The following is an 18,845-nucleotide window of genomic DNA, read 5'->3' on the forward strand; positions in this document are numbered from 1 at the left end:
CTGAAGGGAACCTGCAAGTGGTAATAATTTAACTTAAGAACACTAATCACACTTACCTCAATAATTTTAACCCGCCATGAACGGAAAATAATCGTACAGGCTTATCTCATCATTTCAGATCTTTCCTTTCTCCTTCAATTTAGCCAAATTATTGTTTTAAAATATCTCTTTTGCCATTTTATCATCAAATTTGACTCGACTGTAAGTTCCATTAAATCATTGAAGAACGAAATTTGCTCATCAATAAGTTTCATTTCAAGATTTCTATTGTTTATTCGAATACAGATCTTCCTTCATGTACGAGCAAAGAAATCTTAAGAGTAACAAAATTACAACAGTGCGCACGAAAAATCAATAGCTTTGACGGAGCAACTTTCAGGCATCAATGAAAACTGTAATCTGTAATCTCTGATCTTGTTTTCACCTTAGAAATCAATGAATACTCTATTAGCTCATTTCAAGCTTAGGATCTCTGATCTCTCTGCATCTCTCTTCAAAATCTCTTACAAGATCTTGATCTGCAGCAGAAAATAAAGAATAAAGAAATCAGATAAACTTACTAATTAGATCTCAGATCTATTTGAGCTCTTTTCAAATTGGGGGAAAAACTGATCAAATTTGTGAATTATTAATTTGTAGAAAATTATTGTAGCTTGAGTTCATGATTACATTGGTACTGCAATTGTAAGAGAAATTTCGTCTTTTAGTTTGACGGCAACTACTTACAGTTAATTCCGTTAAATTAGACCACTGGGGGCCAGTAATTATATGCTTCTCCGCAAAAGTCCCTAATATTCGAATAATTTACATCTGTACCACTCTCGCGTCACCTATGAGATTTCTCTGCGCGGTCAGGATGGAGGCCCATACTGAAAAGGTCCACGTGAGTCTATCAGCTTTTGTCAGGAAAGGAATCTTGGTTTCAGTGGTGAAATCGTGTCAAGGAAAGTGGCATTTTCGCAATATTAAACGATGAGAAGGGTATTGTCTTGATTCCTTTTCTCGTTCCGTGCCGGCGAGATCATCGCCGTCACCTGACACAAGGCCACGATCCATGTGAGGCTCACGTGCTGCTCTCCTACTTGACCGCTCGACCGACGTCATGACGTAGCCCCATAATTATCTCGAATTCATATAATTAATTAATTAATTTAATAGTTTTGAAAAATAATTTATTAGTATATAAGTATTAATAATTATTAAAATAGTGAAGCAATCTCTTCGGAAAATGAGTTAAGTGGGTTAAGAACAGCTGGCCACACGTGTCTCTACCGTTTCTTCTACTTTATTTTTATTCCACGCTGCCACTGTCCAGCTTATAGGTAGTACCCGTTGAAGGAAACTTCTAAATATCCCAATTTTTTATTTAAATTTGGTAGTTTTGAAAAATAGAAAATTTTTTATTTTTAAAAATATAAAAATTTAAATATTACTGACATATATATTTTTATACAATTAATACGATACATATCAATATCAATACATCTCTTTACTTTTTTTTTTTTTTTTTTTTTTTTTTAACCCCCCCCCCCCCCCACCCCCCCGGGGGGGGGGGGGGCCCCCCCCCCCCCCCCCCCTCCCTCTGTTCCGGGCTTCGGCCGGGGGTGTCGTCTCTTTTTCCTTCTTTATTGAATTGCATTAAAATGCAGTGACCGATGCAATACAACACTTGATACAAAATAATATATCTTTTTTAGAACCACCAACACTATATTTTAAACCTTATTTAAAATACACTTAATTACATATTTAAATTAATTAGTACATCTCTTTGAATATACTTCCTTATTTTAGTGTTAATTATAATATTTAATTTCACTGCTAGTAGGCACGAAGATAGGTTAATATATTACATAAAATTAAGAGTAACATATTGTTATATTTAATAAAAAATAATTCTTGAGCAGCCTATAAGAGGTGTTTTCATAATAATATTCACATAAAATTAAGAGTAATATATTGTTATATTCAATAAAATTAAGAGTAATATATTATTATCTTTCAATAAAAAATAAAATATTTTTTCTGTTGATAAAAAACAGATACAATAATCATGAAGAGATAGATTTAGTTTTCTCTTTCCAGTCTTTGTCCTTTCACTTAGTCCACACCCTTGATTCCTGTTCGTTTATTGCCAATTCTGCTAACTTAGAGGCAATTTTCAGAATTTCTTGATCTTCAAAGAACACAATAGGGATCTCCTCTATTCTTGTTGTAATGAAAAGGAGGTCCTGGACAGCTTCAATAGGCCATGGCACATGTGTGGTGTTGGTAGAAATTCTTTGATTTGTTTGCAGTTCGTCCATATTTGGTTGATTCTCAGATAATTGTTATCAGCCCATCGTATTCCACTTGCCAATCCTTCTGCCAATGTTGTAGTTGTTGTTGTACCTCCTTTTTTACCTCTTGAGCAATATAGAAGTTCCCCTTGATGTGTTATTCCCCAGCAGTATCCTACTTCCTTCGTCGATTGTTGCACATCCTTGCACAGTATAATATAGTAAGTTTTTGAGGTACTGAATTCTGCATTGTGGAGAGTAATATATTACAGTTATCTACTTGTTGGCCCCTTGGGGAATCAATGCTCAACATTCCAAGTGGTTTTAAATTTAATTCTTGACACCAAGAATTAACAAATTTCATCACTCGCTCCGGATTAGGCTTATCCTTTCTAACTCTTATTTCATTACGTATTTGCCACACACTATAACAAGTGATGATGATAACAAAGATAATCCATCGTAGCATTGGTCTTTCCACTGAATGGTTATTGAACAAGTCTAAAATGAAAGCAAAGATATTATCAAAAGGCAACAACTCAAATCTTAGTCCTAATGGTCATATTGCCCAGATCCTCCGCGTCCATTCGCAATTGAAGAAAAGATGCCAACTCGATTCGTTGCTATCACCACAAAGCACACAACAATCTGAATTTGGATTCCACCTGGCGAGTATTGTGTTAACTGGGATGCCTGCATGGAGAAGACGCCAGAAAAACATAATGAATTTTGGATGTATTTTTAGTTTCCACAAAAATAACCACCATCTTCTATGCATATTATAATCATTCAAATGAGCATAATTGATAGACAAGTATTGACAGGCTAACTTGGTGGTCAACAAGGGAGATGAAGAAAAACTTAATCTCCAAGTGTCCTGATCATCAGAAATCCTAACATTATTTATAGCAGAAGCAATTAAATGACAAAAAGTGAGTGAGATTTCAGTATCATATCTATCTCTCAACCTTGTGACTTCTGCAAAAGTGACTTTATCTGGAGCAAAATATGGGTTAAATTCTCCAACTACATGATCATCCTTATTTGTTATCCAGGGATCAAACCAAAAGAAAGTGTTTTCTCCATTGCCCACAGATCTAATTATCATGTTCCTTAGACATGGAAACACTGAACGTATAAAAAATAATTCATGAGCACCCTATAAGGTGTTTTCATAATAATTTTTCTTCACATAAAAAATGTCTTTATTGTGTTTCTATATTTATTGCGTTTCTATATTTTAAACTATTTGACTGCATGTTATTGGTGCAATTCTCTATGGGAGTTCATTGAGTACCTTACTTTTCTTTTCTTTGGAGTTTGGAGATAAAAAAAAAAATTCTCCTTATAATTATTTATGAAATTTTAATTTATGAATTCAGTCCTATACGACAAGTTTAAATTGGGGTATTAAAGAGTTCTGTTTTTTGTAGAAGTGTTAAAAAGTTTATAATAGCGATGCAACTGATTATCAACTTTCTAGTGTTTTCCGATATTTTGATTTCTATTCACCATCTAGAAGGTTTTAGTAAGACATTTTGGATAAGAAAGGGCTTGAAAATCTAAATCACTTGACTTGACAAATTTAATTTAATAGAGTATCATAAATGATAAATTGATACGAATTACAAAAATCTTGAAGTTAAGAATTCCCTTTTACAATAATTCAGAATTATTATAGATAAATTTAAAAGATATAATCTTTTCATATGTTGAAGAGAAAACCTCCTCATTATAAAGATTTAATTCATTGGTTAGGAATGGATTCAAACTATTTTGCTATTGGAATCCAATTATAAGATCATATATATATGGTTACAAAACGGGGTCAAAAGACCCAAAAAACAAAACAAATCAAACTAGAGCACAACTCTTGAGACAATCCTCTCTAAGGATGTCTGTCATTTCTTGCGGGGGATCATTGAAAAAGACCAGATCATCTCTTCCAATTAGCCGCCTCTTAGACAACCAATCAGCAGCCTTGTTATTTTGACGCCTCACATGACTAAATCTAACATGGCCTCGAGAAGCATATAGGCTTCGAATTTCAGCAACTAATCTTCCCATCGATCCTTGCTCGTTAACTTCTGGTTCCAGTAACCTTATGGCCTTCAGCGAGTCTGATTCTATTTGGATTGGCCATGCTCCCATATCCAACGCTATCTTTACCCCTTCTTTGATTGCACGCAGTTCCGCCTCTACTACATGGCATAGAGGAATCTTGATAGCAAATCCTCCTCTGAACATGCCTTCTTGATCCCGAATCACCCCAGCTAATTGAGCGTAGCATTCCTTCACTTTCACGGCAGCATCCGTGTTGCACTTAAACCATCCTCTTCTAGGGCATGTCCACCCTAAAACTTCCAATTCTTTACTTGGATCAAGAACAGGGCTTCGGCATGTTGTCCAAGCTTCCTTATTGGCTCGATAAAATTTTTCGATAATGAGCATACCATTCCCTGGTCTGGAAAAATCTACCTCATGGATATCTCGATTTCGCCATCCCCAGAGAAATTGTAGTGTACACACAAATCGCTCAGGCCAATCGTTGTTCCATTTGGCAGCAAACCCACCGATATTGGCATAGATCCATTCCTGCTTTTCGCACCTAAAAAACCATATTTGATTTCGTGGTTTAACCATACGTTTCCAAATGCTTCTTGCAAAGCACCAATCCCTAAATACATGTAATACATCTTCCACCTCTGTCATGCAAAGATTGCATTTATCATTATCTTGAAGATGCAAATGGTGCTTTCTAGCATTAGTCATCAACCTATTCTTTACAACTAGCCAAAAGAAACTGCAAAATCGGTTTGGAAGATGAAGTTTCCAAGAAGTATTCCAAAATTTTTCATCGAATATTCCCGTATCTACAGCTGGTTCGTTCTTTATCAATGTCTCATATGCAGAGTGTATCGAAAAAATACCTTCAGTGGATGGGATCCAAGACATCACATCAGATCCATTGTTACTAGAGGGAAGTGGGACATCCTTCAGTTTGGTGCAGATTTCTGTAGGGAGGTATCCCTCAATTTTTGTTGTCCATTCCATGCCATTACTTTCCAAGTATTGGTTAACGACTTCCCACTGCCACTGACTGGGAATTGGAGAAATCACATGGTCTTCCAAATTACCTTCTATATCTAACCAGTTGTCCCTCCAGAAATAAGTGTTCCTTCCATCTCCAATCTTTATTTTGCAAAACTCTTTCATTCTATTTTCAACTCTGCAGATAGCTCGCCACAATGGAGAATCAGGAGAGGTTGCTTTAAAGGGATGTTTACGCCTTTTTGATCCATATTTATCTTGAAGAACTACTGACCAAAGTGAGTTTTGCTTTTTAACCCCTCAAGCGAGATTCATGATAAAGGCTTCATTCATCACCCGAAGCTTCCTAAAGCCTAAACCGCCTTCCACCTTCGGTCTACAAATCTCATTCCAGCTCACAAGATGTGCTCTTTTTTTTTTCCTGATTTGACTCGCCCCATATAAAGGCTCAAGTTAGTTTTTCAACTTCACCAAGGATCCCTTTTAGAATCAAAGCTGTCTGCATCGAGTAGTAAGGTATAGTCATTACAACTGATTTTGCCAGGACAATTTGTCCCGCTAGGAAAAGCGAAGAAGCTTTCCAACTGGAGAGCCGATCTGATACCTTGTTAATAATATATTGATAACTACCTTTCTTGTCTCTTTTATAGTGAATAGGTACCCCTAGATATCTACCCAAATCATCTGTCATGGTAAAGACGCTTCTTTGTGCAATCTCCTTTGCTCTCTGGCTCTCTACATTTTTGGAGAAGAAAATATGGGTTTTCTCTGTGCTCACTTTGCTTCCCGATGCATTGCAAAATTTATCCAAGCATTCCTTCACAATGTTAATTTGCTCTAGGGAAGCTTCTGCAAAAAGAACTACATCATCAGCGAACATAAGATGGGAGATTCTCATCCCCCCTTTATGAATACGATTAGTAATAATAATATTTATGTTCTAGAGTTTTTTTTTTTTTTTTTTGGGGGGTTTGCTTACCCGGTTTATAAACCGGTGGTTCGACCCGCGTAGCACACCTGGCTGTGGTGGGTGAGTCTCCCAACGGGGATTTTTTGCATCCACAAGGATTCGATACCAGAACCTTGCTTAAGCGAACCAAGTTGTTCTAGAGTTTTTTATTTGTGGGTTTTCTTAATAGCACATAAACTGATTTTGGGTCTTCTTAATACAGTAAACTACATTTAAGTCCTGTAATATAAACGGTTGACATGTGTTAAGTTTGTAAAATTATTAAAATACCCCCTCCACCCACAGCTGCCACCCTTCATGGTAAATAAATCGAAAATTTCTTGAAAGAGAAGAAGAAATCCTGAATATTCTGGTGAAATTTTCGGTTTTTAGTTATATAAATTATTTGACAAATTGACGTAATTTAGATTTGATGCTCCGAAAAAGTTTCAATCAATTTATGAGAATATAGCAAGAAAACAATAAGGAATGAGATTTGTAGCCATTGCTCCTAAAAATTTGAAGAACATCTGAAAGCAAGGAAATGATATCTTAGAGAATAATGAGAAAGAGAGTTCTACATATCTGAAGAGACTATAATTTTGAAAATTGAAACTTAATCCCATGTATCACATAAATGAAAATTCCTCACTAGTTTTTCTCCTGTACTATAGACCCAATAAGTTGTAGTTCTCTGGCATCTACTCAAGGCATCAAACGGTGTAAATGCTATAAACTTAACACCTCTCAAACGGTGTTAATTGTTATATGACCCAGATGTAATTTATTACATTAAAGGGACTTAACATTAATTTACGTTCAATTAAGAAGACTCACACATTAAAAATTCTATATTCTATCTCCAACTGTGAAAGAAGAATTAATTTTTTAATTCAAATTGAAAGAAGAAAAAAAATTCATAAACTACTTTCACACCCATCCTAAATTTGTATTTATGTCCAAAACTAATCCACCACTTTCTAGAATACTCTTAACACACATCAAACAGTCTCTACTCTTAGAGATCTTTAGTGTGTTTTTAAGTACTTAGAATGTTTGGTTTATTACATTATTTTTTTCTCTGTTAAATACTTTGGTGCTTTGCTCCAGTTCATTCCAAAGTACATGTTTGGCTGGGGTTTGCTACAAAATATAAAATAAAATTTTCCAAGATTCAAATTGGCAGTTGTAGAAAAGTCTTGCAATTAATCTGGGAGTTTAGGTTGATCAGATTAATTTGAGAAACTTTCTTTTACCCAAGTGGATGAACAAATGTATTTCTCCTGTAGTGTGGAAAAAGAAATAGAAATTTTTGTAGAGAAAAGGTGTACCTTCAAGTGTGTTTGCATATAAATTTAAATAAATTAATATAAATTAAAATGAAAGACAAAGATGGAGATAAAAGGACATAGTTGCGGATAACATTTTTTTTTGAGCAAATTGCATTGGCCCCTCAAAATAGAGGCCTTAAAGCACTGATATCTCATTTTATGTTTAAAAGGCACATATACCCCAAAATTGGATTTTTATTGGATATATTTGTCCAATTTGTCAAATTTGTCATTGAAAACTAGGCCGAACGGACCGGATTGGGATACACCAACCGAATCCGATTGCAACCGCTATCCGAATCCGAATCCGATCCGGCAAAATTTGAGGCATCCGAATCCGTCCAAACTTTATCGGATTCCGATAATAATCCGTCCGATAATATCCGTTTTGTTGATAATTGTCCCTTTTACATTTTTATTATAAATTTCTAATTTCCAATTACCGAATCCGTTCCGATCCGATTTCATCTTTTTGAATGTTATCTTTACTCTATCCGGATTTTATCCGGATATTTCCGTCCGATGCAATTCCGTCCTCCGGTTGCTTGCGGCGGTCGTATTTTCCGTGTTTTCGGATCGGATCCCTCGATCGTGCGTTCGGGCGGTTTCGGTTATCCATTTCCAGGTATATTCCTTTTAGACACTGTTTATTATAGGGATAATTTTAAAAATAAACAGTAACTTAACTGTTTTCAGTGATAAATTTGATAAATATATCCAATAAAAATCTAATTTTGGGGTCTTTGTGTTTTTTAAACATAAAGTGGGATGTCAGTGCTTTAAGGCCTCCATTTTGAATGCCAGTGCAATTTGTTCTTCTTTCTTTTTGTGCAGAAGGGAGTGGGCAACATTCTTAAACATTAAATATTTTTTTGAAAAATATTTGTATTAATACCAAGCTTTCTAAATGCACTATACTCGGTAAATTAGGTGAGAGTGAGATTAGTCCCAAATCCGATGCAAATACGCATTGTGTATCTTCACAACTCAACAATCTTAAAAGTCTAATCATGGTCAGCTATACTTCCCTTGATTAAATTGAAGATTTAGATACCTTTTTACATTAATCGATAAGGAAAACTTGGTACCTTTGAAGGGTCATGCTGGAGGTGCGGGCTTTATTGTAATGGATCACAACAGCAACATCCTACATGCTGTATCTGAACCGATTATAGCTTCGGATAGTTTGGTTGGGGAGGGTTTAGCTATACTGCTTGCCATGCAATGGGCAGTGATAGAAGGAATTGGCAGCGTGCATATTAGGTCGGATAATGCTACATTGGTGGATTGGCTCAATGGCGGGTGTGGGAATGGTTCTGCTGAGGTGCAATCAATTGTAAGAGATATCAACTATGTAATACACCACTTTCATCGGTGTTCTTTTGTGTATTGTTCTAGAGAAGTGAACCTTGTTGCTCATTCTCTAGCTAGGAAGGCCTTGTCCCTTGGAGGCAGGACTACATGGCCATCTTCCTCTCCTTGGCTCCTTGAACTATGTAATCAGGGTGCTTCGGCTATTGCCTTTGAATGAATGTTGGGTTACCAAAAAAAAAAGATAAGGAAAACTTGGTGCTTTTGAGCATCTTCATTTTAATTTGTAAATAAATAATATATTCAATTAAATTGATTGTTTGAAATATAAGAAAACGTAGTGTTTCAAGACATTAATTGGAGTGATAGTCATTCCATCAAGTTAAAGTTTTAGAAAGGAATAGGAGCCTCTCAATACTAAGAATCTCATACAACAAGCTAGGCACCCGTTTATGTTTCTTTCATATATTTTTGATTGGACTACACTCTTTTTTTTTTGGTAAACAACACTTCATTCATTAAAGAAAGAAAAGTATAGAGACACAGCTGAATGAAAACACAAGGTTCAAACCGAACCAAGGAGCGGAAAGCGACCAAACTGTCATACATGCAATAGACAGGGTCATCCTGAGTAAGGGATGGGTCAAGCCCAATATACTCTTAGAAAGAAAGATGCAACAAATGCAGTACCAAATAAACACCGGCACCCACATAGGGGAACAAAATACACGCCTCAAAGGCGGACACATAACACGCCTCAAGGGCGGAAAGACAACATGCCTTAAGGGCGGACACGGACACACAACACGCCTCAAGGGCGGACACACAAGTCGTCCGGTTGTCGCAGTGGTAACATCAAAAGTGCGGAGGAGGGTCGAACCTGCCATCCGGCACTACCATAGAGGCGTTCAAGCTTGTCGCAGAAGAACTTGTATCCAGCTTTGGAGTTAATCGGCGGTGTGCACCAACGCTGCAACCAAAGAAATTATTCGTTATTTAAAACTAAAGAAAGGGAAAAAGAAGTGTTGCAACCAGGGAGAGAGATCGGCCGGAAACACAAATAGGTCGAAGCCAAAAGCTATAGATCTGGGTGTCCGAGCAAAAAAAAAAAAAAAATGCCAAAGAGGAGAAGGAGATCGGAGACGAAGAGGCGAGAAGGAGAAGGATATCAGAAAGGCGAAAGAGGAGACGGAGATCAGAGGTGGGGGGCGGAGACAGATGAGTGGAAGAGGAACAGGGGGCGGGAGGTGGAGAGGAGATCTAAGACGGAGAGGAGATCGGAGGAAGTGGAAGAGAAACCGAGGGAGGCGGAGAGTACTCAAATTCAGGCGAGCCTCTCCGCCTCTACTAGGGTTTCGTTTTTTTCTGCCTCTGCTAGTATTGGACTAAACTCTTAATGGCTTGTCTCCTGACTTAAGGAAACCCCATGTTCTTCAATGCCCCTTTAGTTCCATGACCTATCATTATCCAATCTTTATGTGGTGTTATTCTCTCTTTCTTTCTTTAATTATCTTATTTTGAGATAGGAAATGATATTAATATAGAGTTTTTTTTTACAAGGAATGATTAATATATAGTATTACTACTAATATATATGTTATATGTTACACACTTTAGTAGTGCTTAAACTCTGAGTACTATACTTTAATGCTCTAAATTATAGATTGGACACTCCTAAAATTACAAGGGCACATTCTTACACATTACATTCAAGATTCTATTAACTCATAAGCGAGATGTTCATATTATCCATGGTGCAACATATCGCCGAATTTCAGCCGGTTTGGTGGTTGGCAAACCGAAACCCGTGATGAGTTTCAGATTCGTGAGATATCGCTTAAAATGGCGATATTTTTTGCAATATAATCCAAAATTTTCACGAATTATGCATGATTTTTCTTGAATTTCTCTCTCTTCTTTAGAGCTCCTCCAAACTTTATCTCTCATACTTCTTGCATTCTTGCTATATTTTCGTTCGATCTTCAACATATAGTTGTAAGTCTTACTTCATTTTCTACGAGTATAGCATTGTTTGCGACATTCAAGTGGGATTTCACACATCTGAGAGTTTTATGGAGTTTTTTCATCTGAGAAGTAATCATTATTCTCCAATATGTTTTTTTTCCACCTTCATAATGCATGCCATAATGTTCTTGGATAGGTATGAAATTAATATATGTTGAAAACCGTAGGCCGATCTACAAACTCACGGTTTCGAAAAAAAATTTCGCTAAGTAATTTATTTATTTATTTTCAGGCGTAAAAAATTGTATTTTTCTACATTGAAAATGTTTAATTTTTGCATGATATATGTGTTGTATCGTGCTTGAAAAAACATATAAAATCTAAATAATTATGAAAAAAGAGAAAATTAGGCAAAAATAAGGGAAATGATTTTGAAAATTATAGAAATTATTGAATAGCTAAATAAGCATTTTCAAGTGCTGCTTGTGTGGTTTCATTGCTGATTTTGATATGACAACCTTTTATTTTGTCGAAAAAATTTGAAATATTCATTTTGTAGAGAAGATTATTTTAGTATTGTTTAATTGCTTATGCAATCATTTTCGATGCAACAGTTATCATGTCTGACAGTGGGAGAAAAGTAGGTTTATAGGGAGGACAATAAGGCCAGGGACAGGGACAACCACAAGGAGTTGCAGTGAAGGGGAGGGTTGATTCGACATGGCAAATTGTGTTGCTATTGATGGCAACAAGAGTAGGACAAGATGCAACTTATGTGGTAAGGAGTTGAACTTAGGTGGCATTAACAGATTTAAGGCTCACATCACTGGTAGTTTGAAGGATGTGGCCACGTGCACTGAGGTGCATGCTGATATAGTGAAGGTAGTAAGAGAGATGGAGAAAGCAAAGGGGAAGAAAAAATAGGAGAAGAGAAGGGTGAATGTTGCATTGGACTAGGTGGTGCAGGCTTCGTCATCTTATAGAGTTGATTCAGATTTTGATTTGGATGTTGATCCCGTCCATATTAGAGAGCAGAAGGAAAGGGATATTAGACGAGCGATGGCTAAGAGTAGGGAGATGCAGTACTAGGAGCAAGAGAGGGCCAGAGCTAAATTTACAGGAGCTGATCCCTTCAAGGTTGCAGGGGTTGGAGCATCTAGATCTGGGGCTGGAGCATCTAAATCTAGGGACAACGGTGGTATACGTGGTATGTTCATCTGATCACAGAGTCAGAGCGCCACTCCTACAGCAGATCCATTGGCACCACGTGACTATTCATAGAGGATGGATCCTATCCTAGAGCAGGATATTGACAATTTCAGAAGGAAGGGGGCCAAGTAGCCCAAGATTACAAGTGCATGGAAAGGGATGACTAAGAAGGTGAAGAAGGCAGTGGCAAAGTGGATGTATTATAGTTTTATTCCAGCAAACACAGCACATGGTCCGTATTACAAGAATATGATTGACATTGTTGCAGAGGTAGGTCCTGGTATATGCTGGTCCCACCCCTAGAGAGGTGATAACCACCTTATAGATTGAGGAGGAGGAGGGAGTTGCAGGAATACATTGGTGGTTTGAGATCCATGTGGGGGTGATATGGATGTATCATTATGTGTGATGGATGGACCGGTCTAACAGGAAAGTCTATCATCAACTTTATGGTGTATTGTGATAGGAGAACCATTTTTCTTTTAAATCTATGGATGCTATTGGCCAAACAAAAGACTACAAATATATTCTTGGACTCTTGCAGAATGTTATTGATGAGGTTGGGAAGAATAATATGGTGCAAATTGTCACCGACAATGGCTCCAACTTCAAGAAGGTAGGTGATGTACAGATGAATACACCTGGGTATAATCTTTATTGGACACCCTGCACAGCTCTGTATTGACCTCGTGTTAAAGGACATCGGTAAGATCAATATTATCCAGATCATAGTGGAGAGGGCTAAACATGTAACTAATTTCATCTATAATCATAGCGTTGTTCTGGATATGATGAGGCAAGCATGCGAGGGTGAGTTAATGCTACCCAAACTAACGAGATTCGCCAAGAATTTGTTGCCCTTAGCAGTATCCAGGAGAAGAAGGCGGGCCTTAGAGCTATATTTGCATCAGAGGAGTAGTTTTCTTGGGTTGGATCCAAGTATTCTTTTTTTCTCTACTATTTCCTTTAGCAAGTTCTTATACATTTATATTATGAATACTATGAATACTAATATATGGTATCTATTACTAACTTAATGTGTTTGTGATAATTCAATACAAATAGTGGGCGCACAACACATACGACAATCTCATCTGATGAGTTTTGTAGGAATGTGACTATTGTGCTGGAGACCTTGAAGCCCATAATCAAGGTTTTGCGTATGGTTGACTTCTCCCTGAGAGGGCCCACTATGCCCCACCTTTATGTAGCCCTTGAGCGTATGAAGATAGCCATACAAAGAGCAAACTCCAATGGTCACACTGCTTACTTGAATATTCTGCACGCTTGATGGATAGTTCATCTCATGCATCCGATGCATAGGGGTAAGTAATTAGTGTGGCTTATTAATTTATATTGTAGTGGATATTAGGAATTCATTCAATGAAAAGTCTAAGTCTCTAACTATGAGTTTGTGAATTGTGTAGCCTATTATCTCAATCCCAAATATTAGTATAGCGAAAATGGGGTTAAAGTCAGACCTACTCAATGTCGTTATGCAAGTTATTTTGAAGTTGGAGCCAAACCCAAGGGTCCAGTCAAATTACCACATGGAAGTGAGATATCAGGGATTTAGAACTTAGTATTTGCTTTTTATTTTTGAAAGAATTATCAATACAAATGATTGTAGATAAAGACGTTTAGAGATGCACTTGGGGTTTTTTGTTTAGTTGCTACTGTATATAATAAACAAAATTATGATCAAAGTTAGATGCACTACATCTTACACCTAAATAAGTAGGATTTTTTTCTTAAGAATTTAAGTGCGAACTTAATGTATTTGTGATAATATAATTGAGTGGTGGGTTTTGTATAGGGGCGATGCAGAGAACCTCTAGAGAGTGGCAGTGAAGATAATCTCCTAGACTTGCTCTACCTCTGGGTGTGAGATGAATTGGAGTACATTTGGCATGATTCACTCCAAGATAAGGAACAGGTAGGGAAAGTCGGTGCCTGAATGACCTCGTGTATTGCCACTCAAAATGAGGTTGTAGATAGAGCATGCCAGGATACATGCTAACCGTGACATGGATGGGGACATCCAACTCGAAGATATCTTTGAGGTCACTGCAGATGAGCAGCATCCCCTCACTGATTGGTTGTTGGACAGGGGTGAGCCGATGTTAGACCAGCCTGGAGGTAGGCTAGACCACTCATTTCTCAAGCTATGGGAGTTGATGTAGATAAGTACATGGCATCTCGAGAGGGCAAGCACATGCACAGGCAGCTGCCGCCACTGCGTATGAGGATTGGATGGTGGAGCCTGGCACGCACAAGGATGACCCAAATGACACCTTTGCTCCCAATTCTAGTTAGACTTGGAGGGATGATGATGACGACGATGGTCTTGGTGGTGGTGGAGTACAGGAGCGATTACATGTTCCATTATTAAAGACACAACAAGACCATGTAATCGCTCCTGTACATGCATGCCACCCAGGATAACGATCATGGTGGTGAGCTTCATCGTGGTCGTCCTATGTGCTACACTCGGCCAAGGAGGGGGGAGGGTCATGGGGGGAGCAGCAACACATGCATGGCTATGGTTATAGTGACGATACAATATTGTATGGCTCATACGACCATTTTGATTCGATGGACAACTTGTCAAGAACAATGGGGTCCATGAGCTTGGAGGAGTCCGTAGGCTCTACATATGCTTATGGCTATGGGGCTTATGGTTATGTGTCCCTTCCACTCATGGACACGATGGTACATACCCGTCTTTTAGGAGTTCGCACTTCTATAGGTATAATGATGGATCATCCATGAGCTTGAATGACTCTAAAGGCTCCACATCTACTTATGGGGGGTTATGATGGTTGGGGTCATCGGAGTGTCCTGATTATCCCTCCCAGTGGCTTGGGGACAACTGGTATGTTGGAGGCAGTATACCAATACGGGATGAAGTAAGCATACCATCATATGAACCAACACCGGCACCATCACACCCAACAGGGCTTCTTGATTCTCTTCCATATCTCTATTCACATTACCCTCATAATAGGAATAGTTTTGCATCCATAGATGACACCAATTACAAAGCTCTAGTTTCTTTGTACGTTAATAACCATCAACATGAAATGACATGGAGTGACTTTAAAAAAATAATGGAGGAGAAGCTCATACTTCTAGCCTATGAGCCTCGTAGCATGAGATCACTAGACACACAACAAATGGATCCATTAAGGCATACTACTTGGTATTGATATGATATAGGTGGTGCTAGCACAGTATATACTTAATTGTATTTGTATAATAATATTTTATAAGAATTTTTATTGTCCTTTGTGCATTTTATTTTAATTTAATTGTTTAAAATAATGTTTAGAATTCCAGTTCTACTCGTATACAGTCAAGTATGTGCCGATCGAGAACACTAATTTGGGTGAGATTTTAGGCAAAATAAAAAATTTCAATGTGTTTGTTGGCATCAAATTATAGCATACACCAAATTTGGGCCCAACATGACCTAAAATACTCCTCGAAATGGGGGGTCAAAATCTAGCCGAAACATGGCCATATATCAACAAAATTTCGGACCTTGATATTATCCTTGTTAAAGTCAAATGATATAACTACCCTATTTAAAACCTCCCATACCCAATCCATAGTGGGTGAAGTCTACCTTCAACCACCTTCTACCTATACTTTGTCGGAAATTGCCCACCTTTGCCCAAAAAATCCTACCATCCCCTGCAGAAAAAATATCTTTCTCTCTGACAAGCAATGTACAATTATTTATTAACCATGAAACGAATAATTGAATACCTTGTCTAAGAAAAGAGCATAACCTTTGATTGACAACAGAGTTTTGGAGATCAGAGATGACAAGGATAAGACCTCTCTAGAATCTACCCTGATGTGTTCAGGTCCTCTAGAAAGAGCTTTAAGTACCAACAACTTGAGAAGGCTAGAGCAAAGATGAAGATCGAAGCATCAAACGTAAAAATGGAAGAATTGGCTTCAAATCTTCCCGAATTTTCATTAGAATCTTTCTTTCTCCAAGTTTTTTTTATGAAATTTTCACAGGAACAATTGATGAGAGACCTAACAGCTAGTTTTGTGACTAATAGAAACTGGAGAAAAGAAATGAAGAAAGCTTTCTTCTTTGAATCAACTTCAAGCCCTCTAGCCGGCGGACGTTTGGACCAAGCACAGATTTAAGGGTTCAACTTCCGTGCTGCGCATTAAATGTGATGCACAACAACGAGCTTTGTACGGCCATGATCGAACTAAGTAGTCGAGGTCGAAATCTTGACCACTCATTTTACATTTGTTTTTATTACAAGTAGGTATGGTTAGAAAAATTATATACAATAATAAAATAGAAAAAATACGAAACGAATGGTTGAGATTTTGACCTTGACCACTAATTCCATCCTCACCGTACGTAGCTCAATGTTGCTCATTAATTGAGCTGCGCAATTAATGAGCAACATTGAAGCTCTATCCAAAATTTCATCGATAGTTTTGGTCAGGAAAAGATATTAGAGAGAAAAGAATTTTTTTTTTTTTTTTTTTTCCCCAGTTGGGGACGATGGGGTTTTCTGACAATGGTGTGGTAATTTCCTATGAACGTGGGAGGTTTTCAGCAAGGTATAGGTAGAAGATCTCCCTTCATCTAAAGGGTATGAAAGAGTTTAAATAGAGTAATTATATCATTTGACTTTAATAAAGGTAATATGGATATTTCACTCATGAGTTAACAGAATCTTAGATAAAATGTTAAAAATATCCAACTTGTAATTTTAAGAGTGTGTAATCTATAATTTAGGGCACTAAAGTGTGATTCCTAGAGTTTAAGTTCCACTAAAGTGTGCAACTTGTAAAGAACTCTAATATGTATTATCTTATTTTGAGATAAGGAATGATATTAATATATACTAGTTAGGATTTGATTAAATTCAAAATTAAATTCAAGGATGAATTTAAAAAAATTAAATGCATGTTTTTATTTCAAACTTAACCAAATTTATGATGAAAAAAGAGATTTTTTTTTGTCAACTGACAACTTATGTATATAACAATATAGGAGTTTTAAATATCTAACAAAAGAATCCCTATTGATTTATTTGATTAATTCCTTTAGGGCCTGTTTGGTAACATGAATCTAGGGATTTGAAATCTCTGGATTCATGAATGCAAGATTTATACCCGTTTGGTTGTGAAAATCTTTAGATTCATGAAATCTAGAGATTCATTTTTTACACTAAAAACGTGAATCTGTAGATTTATGGGTATGTGGTGAAATCTAGAGATTTCATTTCTACTATAAAAATGCTGAACATTTGCACATTCACAAAAATCATAGATGAATCCACATATTTCATTCCACATATTCGATTAATCAAATAGTTAATTTCATAAATTATGACTCCACAGATTTGAAATCTGATTTTGAAATCTCTAGATATTTGAAATCTCAAGACTCAGTGTAACCAAACAGGCCCTAAAATAATTAGCATAACTGGACAATGACATGACATGAATAATGTGCTCAAGTCACAGGGGAACTCATCAATTTAGGTACACTTTACAGCTCCACAAGCTTAATCTGATATACATATCTACCCAAAAAGGCTAATATTATAGACTTCAGTACATCTCTATATTGTACTATTTTGTCAAAAATCTATGATTTGTATCTTCTAATGATTAGATTACTGTTCAAATTTGGTAACCTTCAGTATCACTCGTGGGTCATCTTCTTGATTTACATGGATTTTGTTATGTGACAAAAAAAATGATTATATCATCCCATAGATACACCCATCATGAGAAATCAGATACAGGGGAAAAAAGAGTAAAGGTTTTAGGTAGTGATGTACGTAAATACATTCAGTGGATAAGAAATGATTGCAACGTGTGATCTTCTATTATATGATTGTTTGGGTAAGTCATCCACAGTTGATGCAATCATCTTTCTTTCTACAATATGAAAATAACCTTCCTTTAACTTGTTTGAAACCCAAATAGTTCAAACCATAATACAGTTCAAACCTAGGTGAAGAGGGAGGGGAAAAGCAAAAGAGAGAGAGAGAAAAGGAAGAAGAAGAAACAGGGCAGGGGGTGGGGTGTTTGGAAAAAGAAATGGGTTAACAGGTAACTCAAATTAGAACCGATCAAGCCTAATCTCAATATAAGCTGCTTTATATACTTACTAGAGCAATGCCATATCAGATTGCTTGTCTCCTTGTAGTTGGATCTCCAAGTTTTTGGAATGCTCCAAATTCTATTTGAGCATCCAAATCTGAGTCAATCCCAGCAAAAACGTCTCTGAACAAGGTTCTAGCACCATGCCAAATGTGTCCGAAAAAGAAGAGCAAAGCCAAAGAAACATGCCCAAAAGTAAATCAACCCCTTGGACTGCTATGAAAGCACCATTGGATTTCATAGTAGCACGATCTAATTCAAATTATTATTCTATCTCTTAAATATTTTTACCATTTTTTTTGAGCTTAAAGGATCAGCTGCACCAAATGAGAATTCCTTAATTGAGTTGGGATCTTCTATAGTGTTCTTCTCATATCTCACCATCACAAATTTTTTTTTGATGAGAAAAGGAAAATAAACATTAACATCTATCAAAGCAGGTGTATCTATTTTCTAGTGCTACACTATTTGTTTGGTCCTTACTACTAAGTATATACCTGCTAGTACTGCAGTTAGTAGCTACTTCAAGAGCAATATTGATGAAGGTTCTAAGGAGGGTGAGGGATTTTACGTTACAAAAACTGATTGAAGTTA

The 18,845-nt window shown here is 36.8% G+C and overlaps 1 protein-coding gene across 1 annotated transcript; it reads left to right on the forward strand.

The window, feature by feature from the left end:
• The first annotated feature begins 8,736 nt into the window (after window positions 1–8,736).
• On the forward strand, window positions 8,737–9,141 carry LOC149004514 (uncharacterized). The gene has a single exon (XM_089135672.1). The coding sequence runs from the start codon at window positions 8,737–8,739 to the stop codon at window positions 9,139–9,141; it is 405 nt and encodes a 134-aa protein (XP_088991798.1).
• Window positions 9,142–18,845: the final 9,704 nt, after the last annotated feature.

Source organism: Hakea prostrata, chromosome 9, assembly GCF_041222555.1.
Source record: "Hakea prostrata isolate BN-2017 chromosome 9, UWA_Hpros_2, whole genome shotgun sequence".
In the NCBI taxonomy this organism is placed as follows: domain Eukaryota; kingdom Viridiplantae; phylum Streptophyta; class Magnoliopsida; order Proteales; family Proteaceae; genus Hakea; species Hakea prostrata.